This window comes from Bombina bombina, chromosome 8 (assembly GCF_027579735.1).
Source record: "Bombina bombina isolate aBomBom1 chromosome 8, aBomBom1.pri, whole genome shotgun sequence".
NCBI classification, from domain to species: domain Eukaryota; kingdom Metazoa; phylum Chordata; class Amphibia; order Anura; family Bombinatoridae; genus Bombina; species Bombina bombina.
The window spans coordinates 33547727-33572105 of NC_069506.1; the positions used below are offsets into that span (position 1 = coordinate 33547727).

Here is a 24379-nt window from a genome sequence, read left to right on the forward strand (position 1 = left end):
AACAGCTCACCCACAACTAGAATTGCCCGTGTACTGCAGTAAAAGGATGAAGCATAGACAAAACAAGCACTATATGTGCAGATCACTCAGAGTACAGTTATATCTACTTTGCAAAGTGCCAAATGGGTACTCACATGCTGACTTAGCACACCAATGTGCTGGTAGAAGCAGGCTGGCAAATTGAGGGAAGGTGTGTCAGCTCACCCCAAGGAAGGTCTTCCCAATAAGCAGCATCCAAATGCAAGGATGTCTTAGGTTAAGCTCCCATATGATAACAATGAAAGCAGGCAGGTAAGGTGTGTCCACTCAGAGTTATTTTTCGTAAAAATTGTATTTATTATAAAAACAAATTAAAAACAAAATACGAAAGAGTGGAATAGGGGCATTTCAATATACTCCTAACCATGCAACACGTTTCTCGGCATAACACGCCGTTTCCTCAGGCATATTGTGACAATATGCCTGAGGAAATGGCGTGTTATGCCATTAACCCAATGATTGCAGCGTATGCTGTCGGCATGATAAATCGCCCCCTTCATCTGAATCATTGAATAATTGTACATTTTCTTGAATCATGAAGGTTTAATTTTACATTCTATGTACCTTTAAGGGCTCATTATTTTTTTTTTATTATTTTTTTTTTAAGAAACAAGGCCAATGCCACCGGATCTCTCTATAAAACAAAGAATTCAAGCACTCTGCAGTATTGGTGGTTTTATTTACACAATTCCCCAATTGTATTGCTCAGATAAACCTTGCCTTTCAAGGAAATATTTCCCATTTAATTATAAATGCTTACTATGGTTATGATGGGGATTGTCAAGGATTATATTGATCCCTCTGGCAGTGAAGGTATTTTTTTATTTTTTTATTTCTCTGACTTGATAAATGCTTGAAAAGGGTGATTTGAGTATGTGTTAATTGTGGTGCCTATCATTGTGGTAATTTAAATTATACATATGCTATTTACAAAATGTACCTTAAAGGGACAATAAACAGTTTAAAATTATAAGACACTTCTGTTGTCTTGGTCTGGAATAACATACCAGTGAAGTCTAAACATTTGTTAAAGAAATTAACATCTAGGGGCCGATTCATCAGGCTGAAGGAGTTAAGAAGCAGCGGTCTTAAGATTTTGAGTTTTGAGGCCGCAGACAGAAATTAACCCGATCGGATACGATCAGGCTGATTAGCACCCCCTGCTAGCAGCTGATTGGCCGCGAATCTGCAGGGGGCGGCATTGCACAAGCAGAACTGCTTGTGCAATGATAAATGCCGACAGAGTATGATGTCGGAATTTAGGGATGCAGGGCGGACATGATTCGCTATAGCCCGGGTATGATAAATATACCCCTTAGTTTCCTCCACTTGCCACAGTCATTATTTTGGTATAAAGTGCATTGTTTTGTAGTTATTATCTGATAAAGTGCTAAAGCTTGTTAGGGACAGATGTGTAGAAGGATTAGTCTTGAGATGACTGCCAATTTCTTCTCTGAGAGTTTTGAAATCCACAGTTTTCAGTAGTAATTTGCATGAAGAGGGGGGAAAATAAATAATGAAAGTATATTGCAAAGTTCATTTATTATTTATTACTAAATAGTAAAAGAAAAAAATCTTGAGTAGGTTATTTTCCCTTTAAAGTTAACAGAAAGTGCAGCTAGACCTAATTGCTCACTGGCTGATAAACATAATTGCCATTGCTTTAAAAGGACATTAAACACTTTGAAATGGTAATATAAAATGATAAATTATATTCATTATTTACTTTGTCCCCTTTTCCTGTAATTCCATTCTGAAATTGTAAGCTTTTCAGATCCTGTTTTAAATTGAAGTGCAGAACACTGTTATATTCCACACAGCCATTGGCTGCACACTTTAGTGACCTATTTATAACTGTCCCTAATTGGCCACAGCAGAGAAAGTAAGTAACAACATGGCAGTTCCCATTGTTTATAGACACTAAAACTTTACACTTATTTTGTCAATATTTAAACAACTATAATCTAGCATTTATTTAGTGTTTAATGTCCCTTTAATGGAGAACAGTAAAACCATTTTCAAGTATGTTTATTTTAGCACAAGAGCATATATATTTTTTAAATGTTTTACATTTTAAAAAGCCCTCTTTTTGACCCATCCAAGAAAATACTTTGAATTCCTTTAAATATTTTTAAATGTAAAATATTTTTGAGAGTGACACTTCTCTGTCAATAATGACAAAAAGTCATGACCTGCCAAAATAATTGCATTTTGTTCTTTAAGGTGTTTAACTGATCTTCAAAAGAGCACTATTATTTTTCTTTCCTTACTCTTTGTGTGTTGATAGGCACTTCCTGTACTCAGAATAAGAATAAACAGCTTTATCTTTTGCATGGGCACAATACTATCCATTTTAACTATAACTAACTTTATTTCAATTTACTGTACTAGATTTTTTTTGTCCTCTCTCCACGGGTTCAATTCTATAAAGCTCTCTGCACTGCTGAGATGATTTAGGAATACTCACTAGTCTTTCTATTTCCCTGGTGGAATTATATAAAGTCACTTTATATACAGTAAGTCTCGCTAAGGGACGTATACTGCATATTCGTACGGGAAGGAGATGCATTCATTACAAAAGTGCACAATGAAAATAATAATTTAATATTCATACAAAATGAATAATTAAACCATTCACACAAAAATACTCTTGAAAAATTGTATTGTTAAAGTGTCTCAAAAACCATTGCAGAATTGTTCACCAAAAATTGTAATTTATCAAAAACGTAAAATTTGTATGAAAATTACACAGGAATAAATTGTAAGTATATAAGTATCATTAAGTATGCACAGCATAAACTGGATATGAAAAAAACACAAAGAAATTCAAACTTATAAGTACAAAATACAATGCGTAATTGTTGTTTTTTTTCCGTAAAATGGGCATTACATGGGCGTATATGAAATTGTCTCTCAAATCCAAACATAATTCTGTAAACATTTTTGTCCTACAGATCTGTTTTTTCTTACACATTAAAAATGACAAGCTTTTATCAAAATACTAAAAACACTAATTACAATGAAAGGAAAACGTATGCATACGAAAATAACAGTGGTGTTAATATTACAATTTAAATATATGCACCAACAGATTCCGCAGCACTATAAACATAGGTGGTATACAAGGAAACATTTATAGGGATCAAATGGGTAGAGGGCCCTGCCAAGAGTCGCACTGTTTTAGTCAACTCTTAATAAGGTGATCTACAAACAGCTGTGCTCTTAGGCTTACATGCTAAGGGGGGTTCAAGGGGATAGCAATGGAGGAGAGGAACTGGTATAAAGAAAGGTTAGTGTAGGTTGTATGCATCCCTGAACAGTAGAGTCTTTAGGGGGCACTTGAAGCTTTCAAAACTAGGGGAGAGTATTGTGGAGTGAGACAGAGTTCCACAAGATGGAAAGGATGAGAGAGTGGATTAAAATGTCTAATTTTATAGATGTTTTTAAGGTGGAAGTGGCAGGATTTAGCCAAGGACTGAATGTTAGGATCTGAGTCAAATGTGACCCCAAGACATCCGGCATGTGGGGTAGGGGTAATGATGAAGCTGTCAACAGTTATAGAGAGATTGGGGGTGGATATTTTGGAAGAAGGGGGGAAAATAAGGAGCTCAGTTTTGGAGAGATTTAGCTTAAAGTAGTAAGAGGACATCCAGGAAGAGATGTGAGAAAGACAGTTAGTGACACGGGTTAGCAAGGAAGGAGATAGGTCTGGTGCAGAGAATTAGATTTGGGTGTCGTCGGCATACAAATGATATTGGAACCTGTGGGACTTTATTAGGGAACCTAATGGTAACGTGTAGATTGAAAAGAAAAGGGGACCAAGGACAGAGCCTTGTGGTACCCCAACAGAAAGTGATAATGGGGCAGAGGAAGCCCCAAAGAAGGCTACACTGAAGGTATGGTTAGACAGGTAGGAAGAGAACCACTAGTGGGCTGTGTCACAAATCCCGAAGGAATGGAGGGTTTGTAGCAAAAGAAGGTGGTCAACAGTATCAAAGGCTGCAGACAGATCAAGGAGGATGAGCAGAGAGAAGTGGCCTTTTGATTTTGCTGTAAGTAGGTTTTGGTAACCTTAATGATTGCTTTGAGAGAAGGATTTTTGAGGATAAGTGTGACGGGTGCATGTTTCAGAGATGAGGGAAATATACCGGTGCTGAGGGAGAGGTTGAAAATGTGTGTGAGTATAGGGGTAAGGGTAGAAGAGAGGGAGGGGAGTAGCTGTGAGGGGATAGGGTCAAGGGGACATGTAGTGAGGTGAGAGCACAGTATAAGTGCAGAAACTTCTTCAGTAACAGGGGGAAAAGAGCGGAATTTATGGCTATGTGGGTTGTGGATGATTGTGAGCGCTTGAGAGGGTGAGAGAATGGAAGTATGTTGAGAGCTGATTTGGTTTTTGATGGAGTCGATTTTGTTATTGAAGTGGCTGGTGAAATCTTGAGCTGAGAGAGAAGTTGTACAGACGTTTTGGGTTTGAAGAAAGAGTAGAGATAAAAGTAGAGAAGTATTGTTGCTTATAAAGATTAAGGGAAGAATAGAAGAAGTTCAAGAGGAACTTATAGTGAAGAAAGTCAGCTGAACTCCGAGATTTTCTCCAGTGCCGTTCAGCAGTACAGGTTTCTTCCTGTGTACTTTGTTCTCCATTACAAACATTTACATAGCAGAGATCGCTCATTATTTTTATGGGAGAATCTCGCCACTTGCAGGGAGAGCCCCCTTTTTATGGAATTCCATGATGGCTGCCCCTGCGTCAGACTGGAAAAACATGTCTAGTCCGGCAAATTTTTTAGATTTGGCCCCCATGTGAGCTAGTTCAGTTTACTTGGAAATGTTTGGCTTACTAGGCGGTTTGAGAAACCGCCCTGACTGATTATATCACTCTTCTTATACTCTTTGTATTATGAATGAATAATGAACATTGGTGACACACATAATCCATAGGAATTGCAGCAGGGCGTCTTCAGTTAGCTGCCCTTCACACACCATTAAAGGGATAGTAAACACCTTGTAATTACAAGAAATTTCTGTTGTTTTGCTATAGAACAACATATCATCCAAGTCTAAAAAATTTTAAAACAAATTATCATCTTGTTTTCTGCTATTGCTTTTCAATAGCCAAATACCATCCACTGATTGCTTTATTTGGAGGAACCAATATGGACTTGAGTCTACAGACAACAAAATTATCCACAGTTATTATGTCAATATAAAGTCATTTGTTTGCTGCTATTGCTTTTCAATAGCCAAATACCATCCACTGATTGCTTTATTTGGAGGAACCAATATGGACTTGAGTCTACAGACAACAAAATTATCCACAGTTATTATGTCAATATAAAGTCATTTGTTTGCTGCTATTGCTTTTCAATAGCCAAATACCATCCACTGATTGCTTTATTTGGAGGAACCAATATGGACTTGAGTCTACAGACAACAAAATTATCCACAGTTATTATGTCAATATAAAGTCATTTGTTTTGTAGTTGTTACCTGTTGAAGCCATTTAGGAAAATATATGTAGTAGGATTTGCCTTGAGAATCTGCATTGTGAATTTACTACTCTGAGAATGAGAAAATCCACACTTTTTAGAACTAAATTACGCAAAAAGAGGGCAAAATAAATAATGAAAGTATATTTCAAATTTGTTTTACTATGCATACCCAAATATTTTCTTTTAAAATCTAAAGGTGTTTACTGTTCCTTTAATTACATGCATTACCATGTTTTCATATATATATATATATACACACTTCAACTTGGAATGGGGATGTCAAATATTTTTGTCAGATATTTTTTCTTTACTTTATTTATAAATATGACAGAAAGATTAGCTTTCGGTTTTCTTAAAAGAACAGTCATTTTAAAATGTTGTCATTTTTAAAAGATAGCTAATCCCTTTATTACCCATTCCCCAGTTTTGCATAACCAGCACTTTTATATTAAAGGGAAGTGAACCCCAATTTCTTTCTTTCATGATTTAGAAAGAGCAGGCAATTTTCCATTTTACTTCTATTATCTAATTTCCTTCATAACATTTGTTGAAAAGCATATCTAAATAAGCTCAGTAGCTGCTGATTGATGGCTGTACATAGATGCCTTGTGGCTCACCAATGTGCATTGCTATTTCTTTAACAAAGGATATCAAGAGAATGAAGCAAATTATATAATAGAAGTAATTTGGAATGTTGTTTAAAATTGTACTCTGAATCATGACAGAACATTTTTGGGCTTCATGTCCCTTTAATACAGTATTTACCTCTGTGATTACCTATTATCTAAGCCTCAGTAGACTGCTCCCTTATCTCAGTGTTTCACAAACTTGCATTTTAGACAATTAGAGCTGACTCCTGCATAACCCCATGGGAGGGAGCACAATGTTAACTATGTGGCACACATGAATTAGCACTAACTAGCAGAGAAAACCTATTAAAATGCACTGAGATAAGAGGCAGTCTGCAGGGGCTTAGAAATCAGCATATGAGCCTTCCTAAGTTTACTCTGCAACAAAGATTGATAATAAAATTGGAAACTTGTTTAAATTTGCATGCCCTATCTGAAGAATGAAAGTTTAATTTTAAATTTACTGTCCCTTTAAATTTCCGGGGGGGGGGAATTGGCAGTTTCTTTTATTCTCAACGGACGCTCCAATCTCTATACGTCATTGAAGAAGTCACCTTTGCAACCTATACAGGATTGTGTGTGTTTGTGTTTACGTTGTGTGTGTATACAATTGTGTTACTATGTATGTTATTTATACAGTGGTATATGTGTTAGTATGCATGTTAATTAAGTTGTTTTATGCATGTTTATACAAGTGTGCACTGTGCATGTGTGAATTCAAGTGTGTTTGTATAGTGTGTATATTTATATTGTATGTACTTGTGTGTATACATGTGCATAGGTATAAACTGCCCTTTTTCTGTTGTTGTATAAACTTTGATTCATTTTATTTAAAACAATTTGCTTCTAGTTTACTAATATTTAGGACAATCTTGGTCCCTCTGAGCTATATAAAACTTCATCCAATAGAAGGTGCTGTGCAATATTAAATTTTATACTATTGTCATCCAATTTAGATGAATCATTTGCATGCATCAAGTGTTATACTGGCTTCTTCTAATAGATGGGGCTATAAAAATTAGCATTATTATGTGTGTGTGTGTATATATGTGTGTGTGTGTATATATATATATGTGTGTGTGTGTGTGTATATATATATGTATGTGTGTGTGTATATATATATATATATGTGTGTGTGTGTGTATATATATATGTGTGTGTATATATATATATATATATATGTGTGTGTTTGTGTATATATATATGTGTGTGTGTGTGTGTATATATATGTGTGTGTGTGTATATATATATATATATATATATATATATATATATATATGTGTGTGTGTATATATATATATGTGTGTGTGTGTATATATATATATATATATATATATATATATATATATATATATGTGTGTGTGTGTATATATATATATGTGTGTGTGTGTGTATGTATATATATATATATATGTGTGTGTGTGTGTGTGTGTGTGTGTGTGTATATATATATATAGGGACACCCTTAGACTTTGGGGGGCCCTGGGAAAGATAAAATTCTGGGCCCCTCAGCCCAGCCCTGTCTATAGGAATGTATGGGGCATGTATATTTTGTAATTCATACATGATCTCGATCTGTATAATAACATTTCTGAGTATCAATTACTTTACTAACTGTACAATCTATTTCATTATCACTGTATTTTCAAACAAATATAATCCTAACTGTTAACCAAAAATGTCAGAATTTCAGTCATTTATCATTGTTTATAGATCCAGGCTAATTTACTAACGATAAAGCGGTAGTAACTGAGCTGACTGGTTTCCATAGTGACCTACTTGTGTTTTTAGCAGTTTTACTTTGAATTTTATTCACACCTCGATTACGAGTTATGCGCGCTACAGGGAATTTAACGAACGCAAAAAAAAGTTGCGTTATTTCACCCTCTATAGCGCAGCCATTACAAGTTTTGAAATAGCCGGCTTGTGCGTGCGATATGGTTGCGTTGAGCTCCATACCACACAAAATACAAGCAATGTTTTGACATGCTCGTGCACACTTTCCCCATAGACATCAATGGGGAGAGCGGGTTAGAAAAAAACCTGCGATCGCGGAAAGAAAAGCTCCGTAACGCAGCTCCATTGATTTCTATGGGGAAAAGAAAAGTTACATTTAAACCTAACATGTTAACATAAACCTCACGCCTAAACACACCTAATCTGCTGCCCCCAACATCGCTGACACCTACATAATGTTATTGACCCCTAATCTGTCGCTCTCAATATCGCAGCCACCTAAATAAAGCTATTAACCCCTAATCTTCCGCTCCCAATATCGCTACCACTATACTAAAGTTATTAACCCCTATTCCCTTGCACCCCAACATCGCCCACACTATAATATATCTATTAACGTATATTCCATCGCTCCCCGACATCACCGCCACTAAATAAAGTTATTAACCTCTAAATCTCTGACCTCCCACATCACAACCACTAAATAAACGTATTAACCCCTAAAATGCTAGCCCCCCACATTGCAACAACCTAAATTAAACTATTAACCCCTAAACCTAACCCTAACACCCCCTAACTTTAACATAATTAAAATAGAGCTAAATTAAAGTTACAATTATTAACTAAATAATACCTATTTAAAGCTAAATTCATACTTACCTGTGAAATAAAACCTAAGCCAGCTACAATATAACTAGTAGACATATTGTAGCTAGCTTAGATTTTATTTGTATTTCACAGGTAAATTTCTATTTATTTTAACTAGGTAGACTAGTTAGTAAATAGTTATTAACTATTTACTAACTACCTAGTTAAAATAAATACAAACTTACCTGTGAAATAAAACCTAAGCTGTCTTACACTAAAACCTAACATTACAAAAAAAAAAAAACTACCATTACAAAAAATAACAAACACAATTATTCAAAACAATAAAAATTATTCCTATTCTAATCCCCTTTTTAAAAAAACAAAAACAAAAAAAACCACCCCAAAATAAAAAACCCTCATCTATAATAAACTACCAAGGGCCCTTAAAATGGCTTTTGTGGGCCTTTAATAGGGTATTGCTCTAAAGATAACAGCTCTTTTCCTAAAAAAGAAAAATAAACACTCCCTAACAGTATACAAACCCCCACCCCCCCCCAAACCCACAAAATAAAAATAAAGTAAAACCTAATCTACCCATTGCCCTGAAAAGGGCATTTGTATGGGCATTGACCTTAAAAGGGCATTCAGCTCTTTTAAGAAATTCCCAACCCCTAAACTAATAATAAAAACCCACACCAAAACGAAAAAACAACATTACACAAAATAACAAACAAATTATCCAAAATAATAACAATTATTTCTATTCTAATACCCATTAAACAAACAAAAAAAAAAGAAAAAGAAACCTAATCTAGAATAAACTACCAATAGCCCTTAAAATGGCCTTTTGTAGGACATTGCCCTGAGCTAAACAGCTCTTTTAACTGAAAAAAATACAAAGTCCCACTAACATTACAAACCCCCCCAAACCCACAAAAAAAACTATCTTAAGAAACCTATTCTACCCATTGCCCTGAAAAGGGCATTTGTATGGGCATTTCCCTTAGAAGGGCATTTAGCTCTTTTGCTTGCCCTTAAAAAGGCATTTAGCTCTTTTAAGAAATGCACAACCCCTAATCTAAAAAAAAAAAAAAAACACCCAAAAAACCTTAAAAAAACCTAACACTAAGCCCTCTTTAGGTAATCACAGTTGCTAAAGTCCCGCTTGAACGATCTTCATCCCGGCGGCTCCATCTTCATTCAGGCAGCATCTTTTATCTTCATCCTGGCGGCACGGAGCGGGTCCATCCTGAAGACATCCGGCACAGAGCATCCCCTTCATATGGTCGCTACCGTATACTGAATCTTCAATGAAAGGGACGTGATTCAAAATGTTGTTCCTTGCATTCCTATTGACTGATTTAATTTTGGAAATTCAAATCAGCCAATAGGATGAGAGCTACTGAAATCCTATTGGCTGTTCAAATCAGCCAATAGAATTTCAGTAGCTCTCATCCTATTGGCTGATTTGAACAGCCAATATGATTTTAGTAGCTCTCATCCTATTGGCTGATTTTAATTTCCACTATTATACCATTAACCCTTTGAGTGCTAAGCACTTTACCACCTGGGTGCTAAGATCTTTTAAGGTTTTTTTATTTTTTGAACAAAATTTGTTTTCAGACCCCAAGACTTACACTAATGGAAATGCTAGGTGATTACCTTTCCAATGGTGGTCTTGGGGGTCTGTAGCTGCTTAGATGCCTGAGATACAGGCTTCTAAGCAGCATGCCCCCTGCTCATATACTTAACATTGTTAAGTATAAATAATGTTGCGCGGTGACGTCATCACGTTATTACGCGTGATGTCACCACGCATAACTTGAACCCCAGAGATGCCTGTCACTATGCAGGCTCGATCGCCAGGGTAGGAGCGGGTGGGAGCCCCCAGATCTCCCTCAAGGTGGGAGAGTGCTAGTGACGGCTCTGAGCCGTCATTAGCACCAGAGTGGGAAACTCTGTGACGGCTCAGAGCCGTCATTAGCACTCAAGGGGTTGGTTGGATGTATAAGGCAGCTTGTGAAATAAAAAATGCAGACAGCCCTACTCACACCAAACTCTATATAGTAAAAGGATTCCATAGAGTTAACACCCAAGGGTATTTTACTGACACGGCAGATGTTCTTAAAGTTAATTTCAATGCAGATAACGAGCAATAAATATAGAAATAAAAGTACTCTAAAGTTCGTGAGAATATAATTTGAAAAATTACAATAAAATTATTCTGAGCAGCTTTAGTTTACAAGTCTACTAACTGCACAAATATTACGTGTAAGTTTTCAAGGAAACATAGTTCATTTAATAGTCTAAAGAAGGTTAAATAAGGCTGTAGAAAGAAAGAAGTTGAAAAGGAAACATCTGATGTTGTATAAAGTGCATGCTTTATGAAAACAATTTAGATTAAATAAAAAACCTTGAAAAAAAAGAGAACATTTTTCATTATTCTTCAGATAGTATTACGTATATGCTATTTGTAAACAATGAATGTGTATGTGAATGAGAAAGTATAACACTTATCAGCCTTGTGATGTATTGGTTCGACTTTGGAGAGGACACAAAAATAATTAAAATACTTCTGGGATTATACACTGTGCCCAAAGGACACTCTAACATCCCTATATTATGTACTCCCTGAAACATTTCAGATTAGAAATCAACATTGTTAAGTATAAATAATGTTGTGCGGTGACGTCATCACGTTATTGCGCGTTATGTCACCACGCATAACGTGAACCCCAGCGATGCCTGTCACTATGCAGGCTCGATCACCAGGGTAGGAGCGGGTGGGAGCCCCCAGATCTCCCTCAAGGTGGGAGAGTGCTAGTGACGGCTCTGAGCCATCATTAGCACCAGAGTGGGAAACTCTGTGATGGCTCAGAGCCTTCATTAGCACTCAAGGGGTTAAAGGGATATGAAACACAATTTTTTTCTTTCATGATTCAGATAGAGTAGAAATTTTAAGAAACTTTTTACTTTACTCCTATTATCAATTTTTCTTCGTTCCCTTGGTCTCTGTATTTGAAAAAGAGGGCATGTAAGCTTAGGAGCTGGCCCATTTTTGGTTCAGAACCTGGCTAGCGCTTGCTGCTTGGTATGCTTAAAACTGCATGCTCTGCTCTATCTAAATAATGAAAGAAAACATTTGGGTTTCATATCCCTTTAAGAGGGTCTTTATTCATTTTTTCTGGAGTATAAACCAGCTCCAATTTTGATTATTTCCCAATGGTTGTTGCTCAGTAAGGACTTCCATGATGGTTTATTAGCCCCAATTAAGCAAAAAAATAGAAAAGTGCTTAATTCAAGTAACCATATTTCATTTCAGCTCCCTTATGTAGATAAGTATTTTGCATATCACAGCGTGATCTGTCCTGTTGTCCCTACGCAACCACAAAAAAACGCCACATGAGTGGTAAATAATAAAGAAAAAGACAAGACTGGAACAAATAGGAAAGTTAAGCGCTTGGCGTGCTTAATAATAAAATAATAGCCAGCTGTTTTGCACAATTGATTTTTATTACTCTGTAACTTCATTGAGCACACATTTTCTCAGACACATTTATTTGCTAGTATGAGGCAAGCGATGCCTCGTCATTAACTTACCGCAGTGTAGACAAACACATTCCGAGTTTCGTTTTCTAACAATGTTATTTTTCCCCCCACAGCTGCTCCTAAAGGACCTAAAATAATGATGACCCCGACAAGAGCGCGTGTGGGAGACACTGTGCGCATCGCTGTCCAAGGATTCCAGGTAACAAGCTGAAGGGGAATGTATGAGAGTTGTTTTTATTAAAAGGATATGAAACACACATTTTTCTCTTTCATTATTCAGAGCCTTTACATTTAAACAACTTTCCAGTTTAATTTAGTTATCAGATTTGCTTCATTCTTTTGGTATCCTTTGTTGAAGAAACAGTAAAGCACTAGTGGGAGCTAGCTAAACACATTGGGTGAGACAATGACAAGAGGAATATATGTGCATCTACCAATCAGCAGCTAGCTTCCAGAAAAGCATTAGTACTCCTGAGCCTACCTAGGTATGCTTTTTAACAAAGGATGCCACAAACAGGGTGGTTAAAGGGGGCTTGTGGGTGTTCCATGGGTGGTGTTGGGGGTGTTCTGGGCCATGATGGTGGGAGTCATCAAATTGTGGGCAGAGTGGAAGAAGCTGCAGGATGGACAGTGGGCAAGCTCCCAAGCTACCACAGTCCTGCAATATCCAAGGTGGTTAGGAGGTTTGTTGAAGCCTCAGGCAGTCAAGTGTTCTTAAAGGCATATGTTACTTAAAGGTACGGTACCCAAATGTTGAAGCACATGAAAGTGATGCAGCATAGCTGTAAAAAGCTGACTAGAAAATATCACCTGAACATCTCTACGTATGTAAAAAGGAAGATATTTTACCTCAGAATGTCCTCAGTAGTCAAATCCCATTATAAAGGGACTTTAAGCAGCCAATCAGGATGCTAGACCCTCAAGACCACAGTAAAGCAAAGTGTGTCATCAGCACTGATCAAGCTGATTGGCTGTTCACATAGCACTTACTATTTTGAACTATAGAAACTTTGAGGTAAAATATCTTCTTTTAAATAAAAATGCTCAGGAGATATTCTCTTGTCAGCTTTTTACTGTTTTACTGCATCGCTTTAACATTATTGCCCTTTAACATAAATTTTCATTTATTCCTGACGTAATTGTTAGAAACTATTATTATGTATACCTTTTTTTTCTCTAAGATCCATTGATGAGAATATCTGTTCTGGGAGCAGATACTATTCAAATCCTTTTCCTATTTTCATCTTCATTAAGAACAGTCAATCAGCATCATCGGTGCTGAGTCCACACTTTGTTTCATTGAGACTTTGCAGGATTTCACCATAATCTTTCAAGATTTCAGAGCCGACTTCCATAAATTGAGAAGGAAAACAAACTGACTGTGCCTGCAAATGGCAGAAGTCAGAGAGGAAAGAAATTTCATAGTGTTTATAATATATTGATAGCGCTCCCTGCTTTAGGGTCGTGAGACTGCTGTTTCCTAACCTCTCCCCCACCTCAGATGTGCCATAGTTTTATCACCCTGGACTCATTCATCCCGGTTGATTGACAGGTCCTGCTCTTTTGTGGTTGGATGTATAAGGCAGCTTGTGAAATAAAACATGCAGACAGCCCTACTCACACCAAACTCTATATAGTAAAAGGATTCCATAAAGTTATCACCCAAGGGGTATTTTACTGACACTGCAGATGTTCTTAAAGTTAATTTCAATGCAGATAGCGAGCAATAAATATAGAAATAAAAATACTCTAAAGTTTGTGAGAATATAATTTGAAAAATTACAATAAAATTATTCTGAGCAGCTTTAGTTTACAAGTCTACTAACTGCACAAATATTACGTGTAAGTTTTCAAGGAAACATAGTTCATTTAATAGTCTAAAGAAGGTTAAATAAGGCTGTAGAAAGAAAGAAGTTAAAAAGGAAGCATCTGATGTTGTATAAAGTGCATGCTTTATGAAAACAATTTAAATTAAATAAAAAACCTTGAAAAAAAAATCCTCGCTTTCAAGAGAACATTTTTCATTATTCTTCAGATAGTATTACGTATATGCTATTTGTAAACGATGAATGTGTATGTGGATGAGAAAGTATAACACTTATCAGCCTTGTGATGTATTGGCTCGACTTTGGAGAGGACACAAAAATAATTAAAATACTTCTGGGATTATACACTGTGCCCAAAGGACGCTTTAACATCCCTATATTATGTACTCCCTGAAACATTTCAGGTTAGAAATCAAGATCTGATGATTAAAAGGAACGTAATCCCATAAAAATAATTTGTGATCCAATTTATGAATTAAAAAAAAACTTTAATAATCTAAGTATAAATAGGGTTCAAAATAACTGTAAAAGGTAGATTTAACCAATTTGCTCCTAAAGAAGGAAAAAGGGAAAAAAATAAATGGTTTTTATGACTATAAAGTGTCACCAATATATTAGAAAGTTCCCAAGTATAAGAGTGTGACTCTGAAATCATCCAGTTAGCGGAATCTATAAACCTTTAAAACATCCATTTTATTAATAACCGTAAAACACAATTCAGCAAGACTCACTGACCCCTATTGCATCATCTGATGAGTTTTGCTTCTGCTTTCTCAAATATTACAAAAGAAGATAGCAGTGGAATTTACGTGGAATATGCAATGCTTGTTAAAACCACAAATACCCATATTAAGGCATAGATTACAAGTGGTGTACTAACATTAGCTTGCACTCGATATAAGAATATTGCAGGCATACTAGTGTGCATGGGAACGAACAATAACATAATAGCTTTTTCTATATGGCTAGTTACCACCCAAGAAGCAGTCTTTTTTTGCTCAACACTGTGTCCTACCAATCATTACCTGCATACTGTGTCCTAGACATGTGCATGGCGAAAAAATTCGGTTCGGATCGATTCTGAATTTTTCGAAGTTCGGTTCGGATCGATTCGAATTCGGAAAATTCTGAATCGATTTGTTTCGCATTCGTTTCGGATTCATTCGGATTCGAAGAAATTCGGTTCGATTCGGTTCGATTCGCATCGTAAATTCGGCATTTCGCTAAGTGTTAGGTGGTTAGGTGGGATTAGACTAGTATTATACTGTATATTAGGTGTTAACCTAACATACTGTACAATACTAGTGTAATCCCAATGGCCATCCGAATTTACGAATCGATTCGATTCGGTTAGATTCGGAAAATTCGGCAGAATTTTAATTCGGAAATTCGGTTCGATCCAAATCGCCGAATTTGCCGAATTTGCCGAATTTTCTGAATTTCCGAATCGAAACGAAACAAATCGCACATGTCTACTGTGTCCTACTAATCATTACCTGCATACTGTGTCCTACTAATCATTACCTGCATACTGTATCCTACTGATCATTACCTGCATATTGTATCCTACTGATCATTACCTGCATACTGTGTCCTACCAATCATTACCTGCATACTGAATCCTACTGATCATTACCTGCATACTGTATCCTACTGATCATTACCTGCATACTGTATCCTACTGATCATTACGTGCATACTGTATCCTACTGATCATCATTACCTGCATACTGTATCCTACTGATCATTACCTGCATACTGTATCCTACTGATCATCATTACCTGCATACTGTATCCTACTGATCATTACCTGCATACTGTATCCTACTGATCATTACCTGCATACTGAATCCTACTGATCATTACCTGCATACTGTATCCTACTGATCATTACCTGCATACTGTATCCTACTGATCATTACCTGCATATTGTATCCTACTGATCATTACCTGCATACTGTATCCTACCGATCATTACCTGCATACTGTGTCCTACCAATCATTACCTGCATACTGTGTCCTACTGATCATTACCTGCATACTGTATCCTACTGATCATTACCTGCATACTGTATCCTACTGATCATTACCTGCATACTGTATCCTACTGATCATTACCTGCATATTGTATGCTACTGATCATTACCTGCATACTGTGTCCTACCAATCATTACCTGCATACTGTATCCTACTGATCATTACCTGCATACTGTGTCCTACCAATCATTACCTGCATACTGTGTCCTACCAATCATTACCTGCATACTGAATCCTACTGATCATTACCTGCATACTGTATCCTACTGATCATTACCTGCATACTGAATCCTACTGACCATTACCTGCATACTGTATCCTTCTGATCATTACCTGCATATTGTATCCTACTGATCATTACCTGCATACTGTGTCCTACCAATCATTACCTGCATACTGTATCCTACTGATCATTACCTGCATACTGTATCCTACTGATCATTACCTGCATACTGTGTCCTACCGATTATTACCTGCATACTGTATCCTATTGATCATTACCTGCATACTGTATCCTACTGATCATTACCTGCATACTGTGTCCTACTAATCATTACCTGCATACTGTGTCCTACTAATCATTACCTGCATACTGTATCCTACTGATCATTACCTGCATACTGTGTCCTACTAATCATTACCTGCATACTGTATCCTACTGATCATTACCTGCATACTGTGTCCTACCGATCATTTCCTGCATACTGTATCCTACTGATCATTACTTGCATACTGTGTAGTACTAATCATTACTGCATACTGTTACTGTAAGCCATGCATCAGGTCAGGTGACCTATACCAGCCAATAGCAGCCTGTGTATTATAATACCTGTGATGTGCTCTGATCTCATTCACCTTATGACACTGGCTTAGTGTCTTTGTCTCATCTAGAGTCAGCTGTTTTCTGGATGTATTTACACTGTATATGTGTGATACATACATTTACTTATATTTATTAATGAAAGCTTTTAAAGTGAATACTATTTGTAGATGTCAACGATTACTTAATGGGCTTTTTGTTACTATGGAACTAAGTTCTGCAAATGACATGACAGCTGTATTTTCTGGTATCATAAATCAGTCAATAATCTGAGCATTGTTCCGCTAAAAGGGATAGCAATTCCCATAGGTATATCCCCAAACAATCTTTAATTATGCATAGTGATACAGCTTTAAAATTCATTTTTATTATATATTGTGCTTGTTTTTACAGAGAACAATGTTATATTTATAGCATATAGCATATATAGCATATTTATATGTATTTTGTTATACATACATACCTGTGTATGCTCTGTCTTAATCCTGAAAGTTTAATTTTGACCTTAAAGGGAAGTTAAAGTGATGGTAAACTCTCCCCTTCTTAAAATCAGATCTGGAATGTAAGCGCTATTTTAGATGGAGTTTAATTCATTAGCTCTAATGAAGATGCAGTATAACATGCTTTTTAATATAGATATGAAATTCAAATACTGCATGCTCCTCCGCCCACTTCAAAAGTAAAATTTTCTGTGAGCTAACAGATTGAATTGTTGTCCAATCAGTGCTCTCCCCATATGGCACTTTTATTGTAGCTAGAGCATTGATTGGAGAGTAATTCAATCATTTAGCTGACAGGAAAATTGACTTTTGAAGTGGGTGGTGTAACGTGGGTTATTTGAATTTCATATCTATATTAATAACTAAGTTATAGCGCATCTTCATTGCACATGATGAATAGAACTCCATCTAAAATAGAGCTTACATTCCAGATCTGATTTTAAAAAGGGGAGAGTTTACCATCACTTTAAACCAATTTTTTTTTATTTAATGATTCAGACAGAGCATTTTAAGTAACTTTCTAATTACTCCTATTGTCAAATTTTGTTACTTCTCTTGGTATCTTTATTTGAAAAACAGGAATGTAAGCTTAGGAGTCAGACCATGTTTGGTTCAGAACCCTGGGTAGCGCTTACTGATTTGTGACTACATTTAAAACTACTCATGTATGGGCCAGCTCCTAAGGTTACATTCCTGCTTTTTAAATAAAGATACCAAGAAAATGAAGAAAAAATTATAATAGTAGTAAATTAAAAAGTTGCTTAAAATTGCTGTTTTCTTTTCAATAACCTTTAATTTTTTAGTCGTAATAATACTAACAAACTTTTTAACAACTTTTAAAATATAAAGTAGCTTTAGTTTGCAAACAGTTAACATATCTTGGCTCTGCATGTTTCCCACATTAAAGTTTGGGTATTTAGAATATTAGTTAAAGGGACGTGAACCTACATTTTTAGGATTCAAACAGATAATGTGATTTTAAACGTCTTTCCAATTTACTTCTGTTAGCAAATTTGCTTAATTCTCTTGGTATCCTTTGTTGAAGGATCAACTATGCACTAGTTGGAGCTATCTGAAAACATCTGATGAACCAATAAAAAGAGGCTTTAATGTTCAGACACCAATCAGAATCTAGTTCCCAGTAATGCATGGTTGCTCCTGATCCTTCCTATGTATGCTTTTCAACTAAGGATACCAAGAGAATGAAGCAAGTTAAATTACAGAAGTAAATTGGGAATTTGTTTCTGGAAAGTACATGTTCTGTCTAAATCATGAAAGAAAAATGTTCTGTTTCGTGTCCCTTTAACCCTTTGAGTGCTAATGACGGCTCAGAGCCGTCATGAGCACTCTCCCACCTTGAGGGAGATCTGGGCTCCTACCCCGGCGATCATGCCTTTAGAGTGATAGGCATCGCCGGGGCTTCACGTGATGTGCATTGACGTCACGCTCAATAACGTGATGACGTCACTGTGCAACTTTATTTATACTTAACAATGTTAAGTATAGGAGGAGGGGGCATGCTGCTTAGAAGCCTGTATCTCAGGCATCTAAGCAGCTGCAGACCCCCAAGACCCACTGTTGGAAAGGTAATCGCCTAACCTTTCCAACAGTGGAAATCTTGGGGGTCTGTAAAAAAGAAATAAAAAAGTTAAAAAATTTTTTTTACAAAATTTAAAAAATAAAAGAAAACCTTAGAAAATATTAGCACCCAGGTGGGAAAGTGCTTAGCACTCAAAGGGTTAACATACTTTTGTAATATGTATTCTCATCATTCTATAAGGCTGTATTTCATCAGTGACATCTAACTCTATAGAAAGTGTGGAAAACATTTTTTTTTTCTAAATCAAAGTGTCATTTTTCTAATGGTTTAGAATGAATTAGAAAACCAAGGAAGGGAATCACCATTATCCACAGTATCCAAAAATTGCATGGAATTCTGGTGTATTGTAATTGGGGCCAAATTTGAATATGAGAAATTAGCCCTAGAATTGCTGTGATCATTTATGTGACAAACAAGAGGTTCTGCTGAGAAGAAGGACGGGCCTTAGAAGATTAAATATCCTTGTTTAGTTGGGAAGCTTCCAACTGGATAGGGTTATGAGAGTCAAAATTAAAGTTTCATGATTCAGAACGAGAGTTCACTTTCAAACAGCTTTCCAATTAACTTTTATTTTCAAAAGGACCTCTTTCTTTTGGTATATAATTTGTTGAATTGTAACTCCTTACCATGAGAGCATACTGAGGTATGCTCTAGGGGCATGCACATGAATTGGACACTAAATAATTTACATTGTTACCAAAATTGCTTCCATATAGTACTTAACACACTTGCACGCTCCTGAGCATAACTCAGTAAGATCTCATAAAAAGGAGCTAACTTTCAACAAATAATATATAAAATAAAAATCAGTTTGGGGCACAAGACTTTAAATGTCTCTTTAAGATGGTGGTAAAGGGATTTTTCAGATAATTTATTGACTATAATATTACACTTTATATTACTGATGGGCTATTTTGCATTATTGTTATTTACGCACTTCCTTCTATTCTGTATTGAGTTATTGATATATCATTTTCTTTACATTGTCCTGCTGTAGAATGAAGTTTTTCCTGAACCTCTTTTCACATGGACAAGAGTTGGTGGACGACTTCTGGATGGCAGTTCAGAGCATGATGGGAAGGAACTGGTCCTTGAGAGGGTTCCAGCTGAACTAAATGGTTCTATGTATCGCTGCACAGCGCAAAATCCACTTGGTTCTACAGACACACACACCAGACTTATAGTATTTGGTGAGCCGACAGGGACACTAAGCATTACATTTTGGAAAGCTTGGAAACTAAATATTATGGAAAAATAGGTTCCCTATTAGAAAAGCTGTCATTATGGAAAATATCTCTGCATTTGGTTCATTTACAGTAATTATTCATTTTCTTACAACAAGGAAATCTCAATGCGTCACACTCACTAGTCATCCTGAGCATAGAAGCTAACGTGTACTGGTAACGGCTCAGCAGAAAATATATACTGTGTATGTGTGTGTATAAACCATTGCCAATGTGTCTATCTTATCGCCATTGCTTTGGATAATTAGGGACAAATATAAGTGAGTTATAAATGATTTAGCAGTCATTGTGTAGGAATGTTTGTGGTTTGAATTACGAATACTGCAAGATGGACTAGAAATTATCTAGGGAACAAGGAAAAAACATATTTAAGAGTTAAATTACAAGAAAAAAAAAAAAAAAATAATGAAAGTACAAAAAATTATTAAACGTTTCATATGGAATTAAAGGGACACTAAACGCAAATTTTCTTTAATGATTTAGATAGAGCAGCAATTTTAAGGAACTTTCTAATTTACTCCTATTATCAATTTTTCTTCGTTCTCTTGCTATCTTTATTTAAAAAGTAGGAATGTGATGCATAGGAGCCGGCCATTTTTGCTTGAGAACCTGGGTTATGCTTGCTTATTGGTGTGTAAATGTGGGCCTCCAATAAACAAGCGCTATTCGCGGTGCTGAACCTAAAATGAGCTGGCTGCTAAGATTTACATTCATGATTTTCAAATAAAGATAGCAAGAGAACGAAGAAACATTGATAATATGAGTAAATTAGAAAGTTGCTTAAAATTGCATGCTCTATCTGAATCATAAAAGAAACAAATTGGGTTCAGTGTCCCTTTAATGTTTTAGTTTACCATCCCTTTAATGTTATAAAGCAAGATATAAGCTTACCTGGCACAAATAATAAAATCCTACCTGTATATTAAAGCCATTGGCCTCTAGTTATGGAGCCGTCTACTTACCTGCATTCGCCAGCTCAATACGCTCACCTAATCTCGCCTACCATCGCCGCTGCAGACCTGAATATGTTCACCAAAGTTATCAAAAAATCTGTCAAGAAGCCGCGCACCAAGTACGGAGCGATGAGCAGCGGACTGTTGTTAACTGACAGTCATCGATCTCGCTGCTCATCGGCTTCTTCGCAGCTTTTTTGATAGCCTGTCACTAAGCACCCACACTAAACTACACTGTTTTACCCCCTAAATCTCCGCTCCCGGAGCCCCCCACAACTGAATAAAGTTATTACCCCCTAAACTGCCGCTCCTGGACCCCGTCGCAACTATAATAAATGCATTAACCTCTAAACCGCCGCACCCAGAGCCCGCCGCCACCTATACTAAAGTTATTAACCCGCCGCCACCTATACTAAAGTTATTAACCCCTATCCTGCTCCCCACTACACTGCCGCAACCTACATTAAACTCATTAACCCCATAACCTGCCGCTCCCGGACCCCGCCGCATCTAAATTAAATGTTTAACCCCTAAACTGCCGCTCCTGGACCCCGCCGCCACCTATATTAAACGTATTAACCCCTAAACCTAAGTATAACACTAACACAAACACCACCATAACTTTAATATTATTTTAATAAATCTAAATAAAACTTACTATTATTAACTAAATTATTCCTATTTAAAACTAAATACTTACCTGTAAAATAAACCCTAAGATAGCTACAATATAACTAATAATTATATTGTAGCTATTTTAGGATTTATTTTTATTTTACAGGCAACTTTGTATTTATTTTAACTAGGTACAATAGCTATTAAATAGCTAATAACTATTTAATAGCTACCTAGCTAAAATACTTACAAAATTACCTGTAAAATAAATCCTAACCTAAGTTACAATTAAACCTAACACTACACTATCATTAAATAAATTAAATAAATTACCTACAATTACCTAAAATTAAATTAAATTAAATAAACTAAACTATAGTACAAAAACAAACAAACATTAAATTACAGAAAATAAAAAAGAATCACAAGACGTTTAAACTTATTACACCTAATCTAAGCCATCTAATAAAATAATAAAGCCCCCCAAAATAAAAAAATGCCCTACCCTAGTCTAAATTACAAAGTAACCAGCTCTTTTACCAGCCCTTAAAAGGGCTTTTTGCGGGGCATTGCCCCAAAGTAATCATCTCTTTTACCTTTAAAAAAAAATACAACCCCCCCAACATTAAAACCCACTAACCACATACCCCTACTCTAACCCACCCAAGCTCCCCTTAAAAAAACCTAACACTAACCCCCTGAAGATCACCCTACCTGGAGCCGTCTTCACCCAACCGGGCCGAAATCTTCATCCAAGGTGCGCAGAGGAGGTCCTTCATCCGGTAGAAGTCTTCATCCAGGCAGCATCTTCATCCATCCGGAGCGGTGCGGAGCCATCTTCAAAGGAGCCAACGCGGAACCATCCTCTTCAACCGACGACTGAACGACGAATGAAGGTTCCTTTAAGGGACGTCATCCAAGATGGCGTCCCTCGAATTCCGATTGGCTGATAGGATTCTATCAGCCAATCGGAATTAAGGTAGGAAAAATCTGATTGAAGTCATAAAAAAACATCAAAAATACATTACAAAGTACAGTTACATGCATAATAACTATCGAATAAAAATTATCAAATAAATATTGAACACAAACAAGTTATAAGGGCTCAAAGATATGAGGTCTCAAGAAAAAAAAAGGACTGCTTTAACATATAAATATGTAAATGTAAGTATATATATTTATGTTTTATATATGTGTGTACCTATGTATTTATATGTGTATATATATATTTATGTATTGACCCCTCTACTAGGTACTTCCTCCAATAAAAACACAACACGGAATGTGGGTTACAAAGGCCGCAGCTTTTTATTTAACAATTTCATATAACCATAAATAACTGAACATTAAATACCCCCAGCCAGTGCTTGCCCCCATAGCATCCCCATATACCAGATAACATTTCCTCTACTCCTCTCCTCAAATCCGGAGGTACCCATACAAATGCTATTCCACACAGCAAGCACTCCGCCACAGCTGCAACAATAATCTCCTCAATGTAAGGGAGGGAGGGCGGGAACTTTCTTCCACACTTACCCTCTGCTCCAAAAGTTTGGCGCTCTTTTTAGGACCACCCCTTTCTTTTAACACTTTCCTCCAGCCCCTCCTATTGGCCCTCCTAACCACTCCCAACTTTCTATGTCACACCTATACAGGGGTCAAATGTCCTTCCCCTGCATAGGTGCTGTCCAGGGCTTACTTTATATGTGTATATATGTATTTACAGAGATATATACACATACAAACACATAAATAAATATGTACACATCTATACTTATAGGAAAGTGCATTGAAGCCTTTGCATTTAAGTTGATGAAAACATGTAAAAGCATATGTATGCAATATTCATTTTTAATAACATGTTAGTAACACTTTTTACATTCCAATGTTCTGCACATTGTAGAAGATGTTCTTTGTGTTTATAAATAGAGATTCATATATATATATATATATATATATATATATATATATATTATACCAAAATCCAATCAGATATATGTAGAAATATTTATTTATGAAGAAATAGAACATATTCTGCAATGTGAAGAACATTGGAATGTAAAATAGTTCCTGTCGGGTTAGCGCACTTGAGATTATGCAATCGGGTTTTTGTGCGCATAGGGTGTTAGGTGTTTTTTCCACTTTTTTTGCTTTATTGACTTACATGGGAGAATAAGTGAAAGCTTGCCCCATATTGTAATTTCGAGCGCATTGGGTAACTCTTCACCTTCAACTTGTAATACGAGATGCTCGAGCGGAGCGTTAACACTCCACTTGTAATCTGTCCCTTGGTTTTTTACCACATATAAGCAAAATCCCAAACACTATATATATATATATATTAGAGTTAAAAGAGGACGAATGTCCTAGATATGACCCCCTTTAATGATTGTGGGGCTGCACCCCTGTGGACCAAAAAACTGTAGAAGATTATGTTTGAGTTCTATTTCCTGTTAATATAAATTTAAACTAATTTAACTTATCCTTTTTTAATGTAAGACAAGATTTGACTTTTATACTTTACTGCTCTT

General features: G+C 36.2%; 1 protein-coding gene across 1 annotated transcript in view; it reads left to right on the plus strand.

The window, feature by feature from the left end:
* IGSF21 (immunoglobin superfamily member 21) overlaps positions 1-24379 on the plus strand; it is a 693767-nt gene that overhangs the window by 662653 nt on the left and 6735 nt on the right. Inside the window, exons 7-8 of the mRNA XM_053690919.1 lie at positions 12367-12452; positions 20034-20226. Of these exons, the coding sequence (XP_053546894.1) occupies positions 12367-12452; positions 20034-20226 (279 nt within the window). The remainder of the gene's footprint in view (positions 1-12366; positions 12453-20033; positions 20227-24379) is intronic.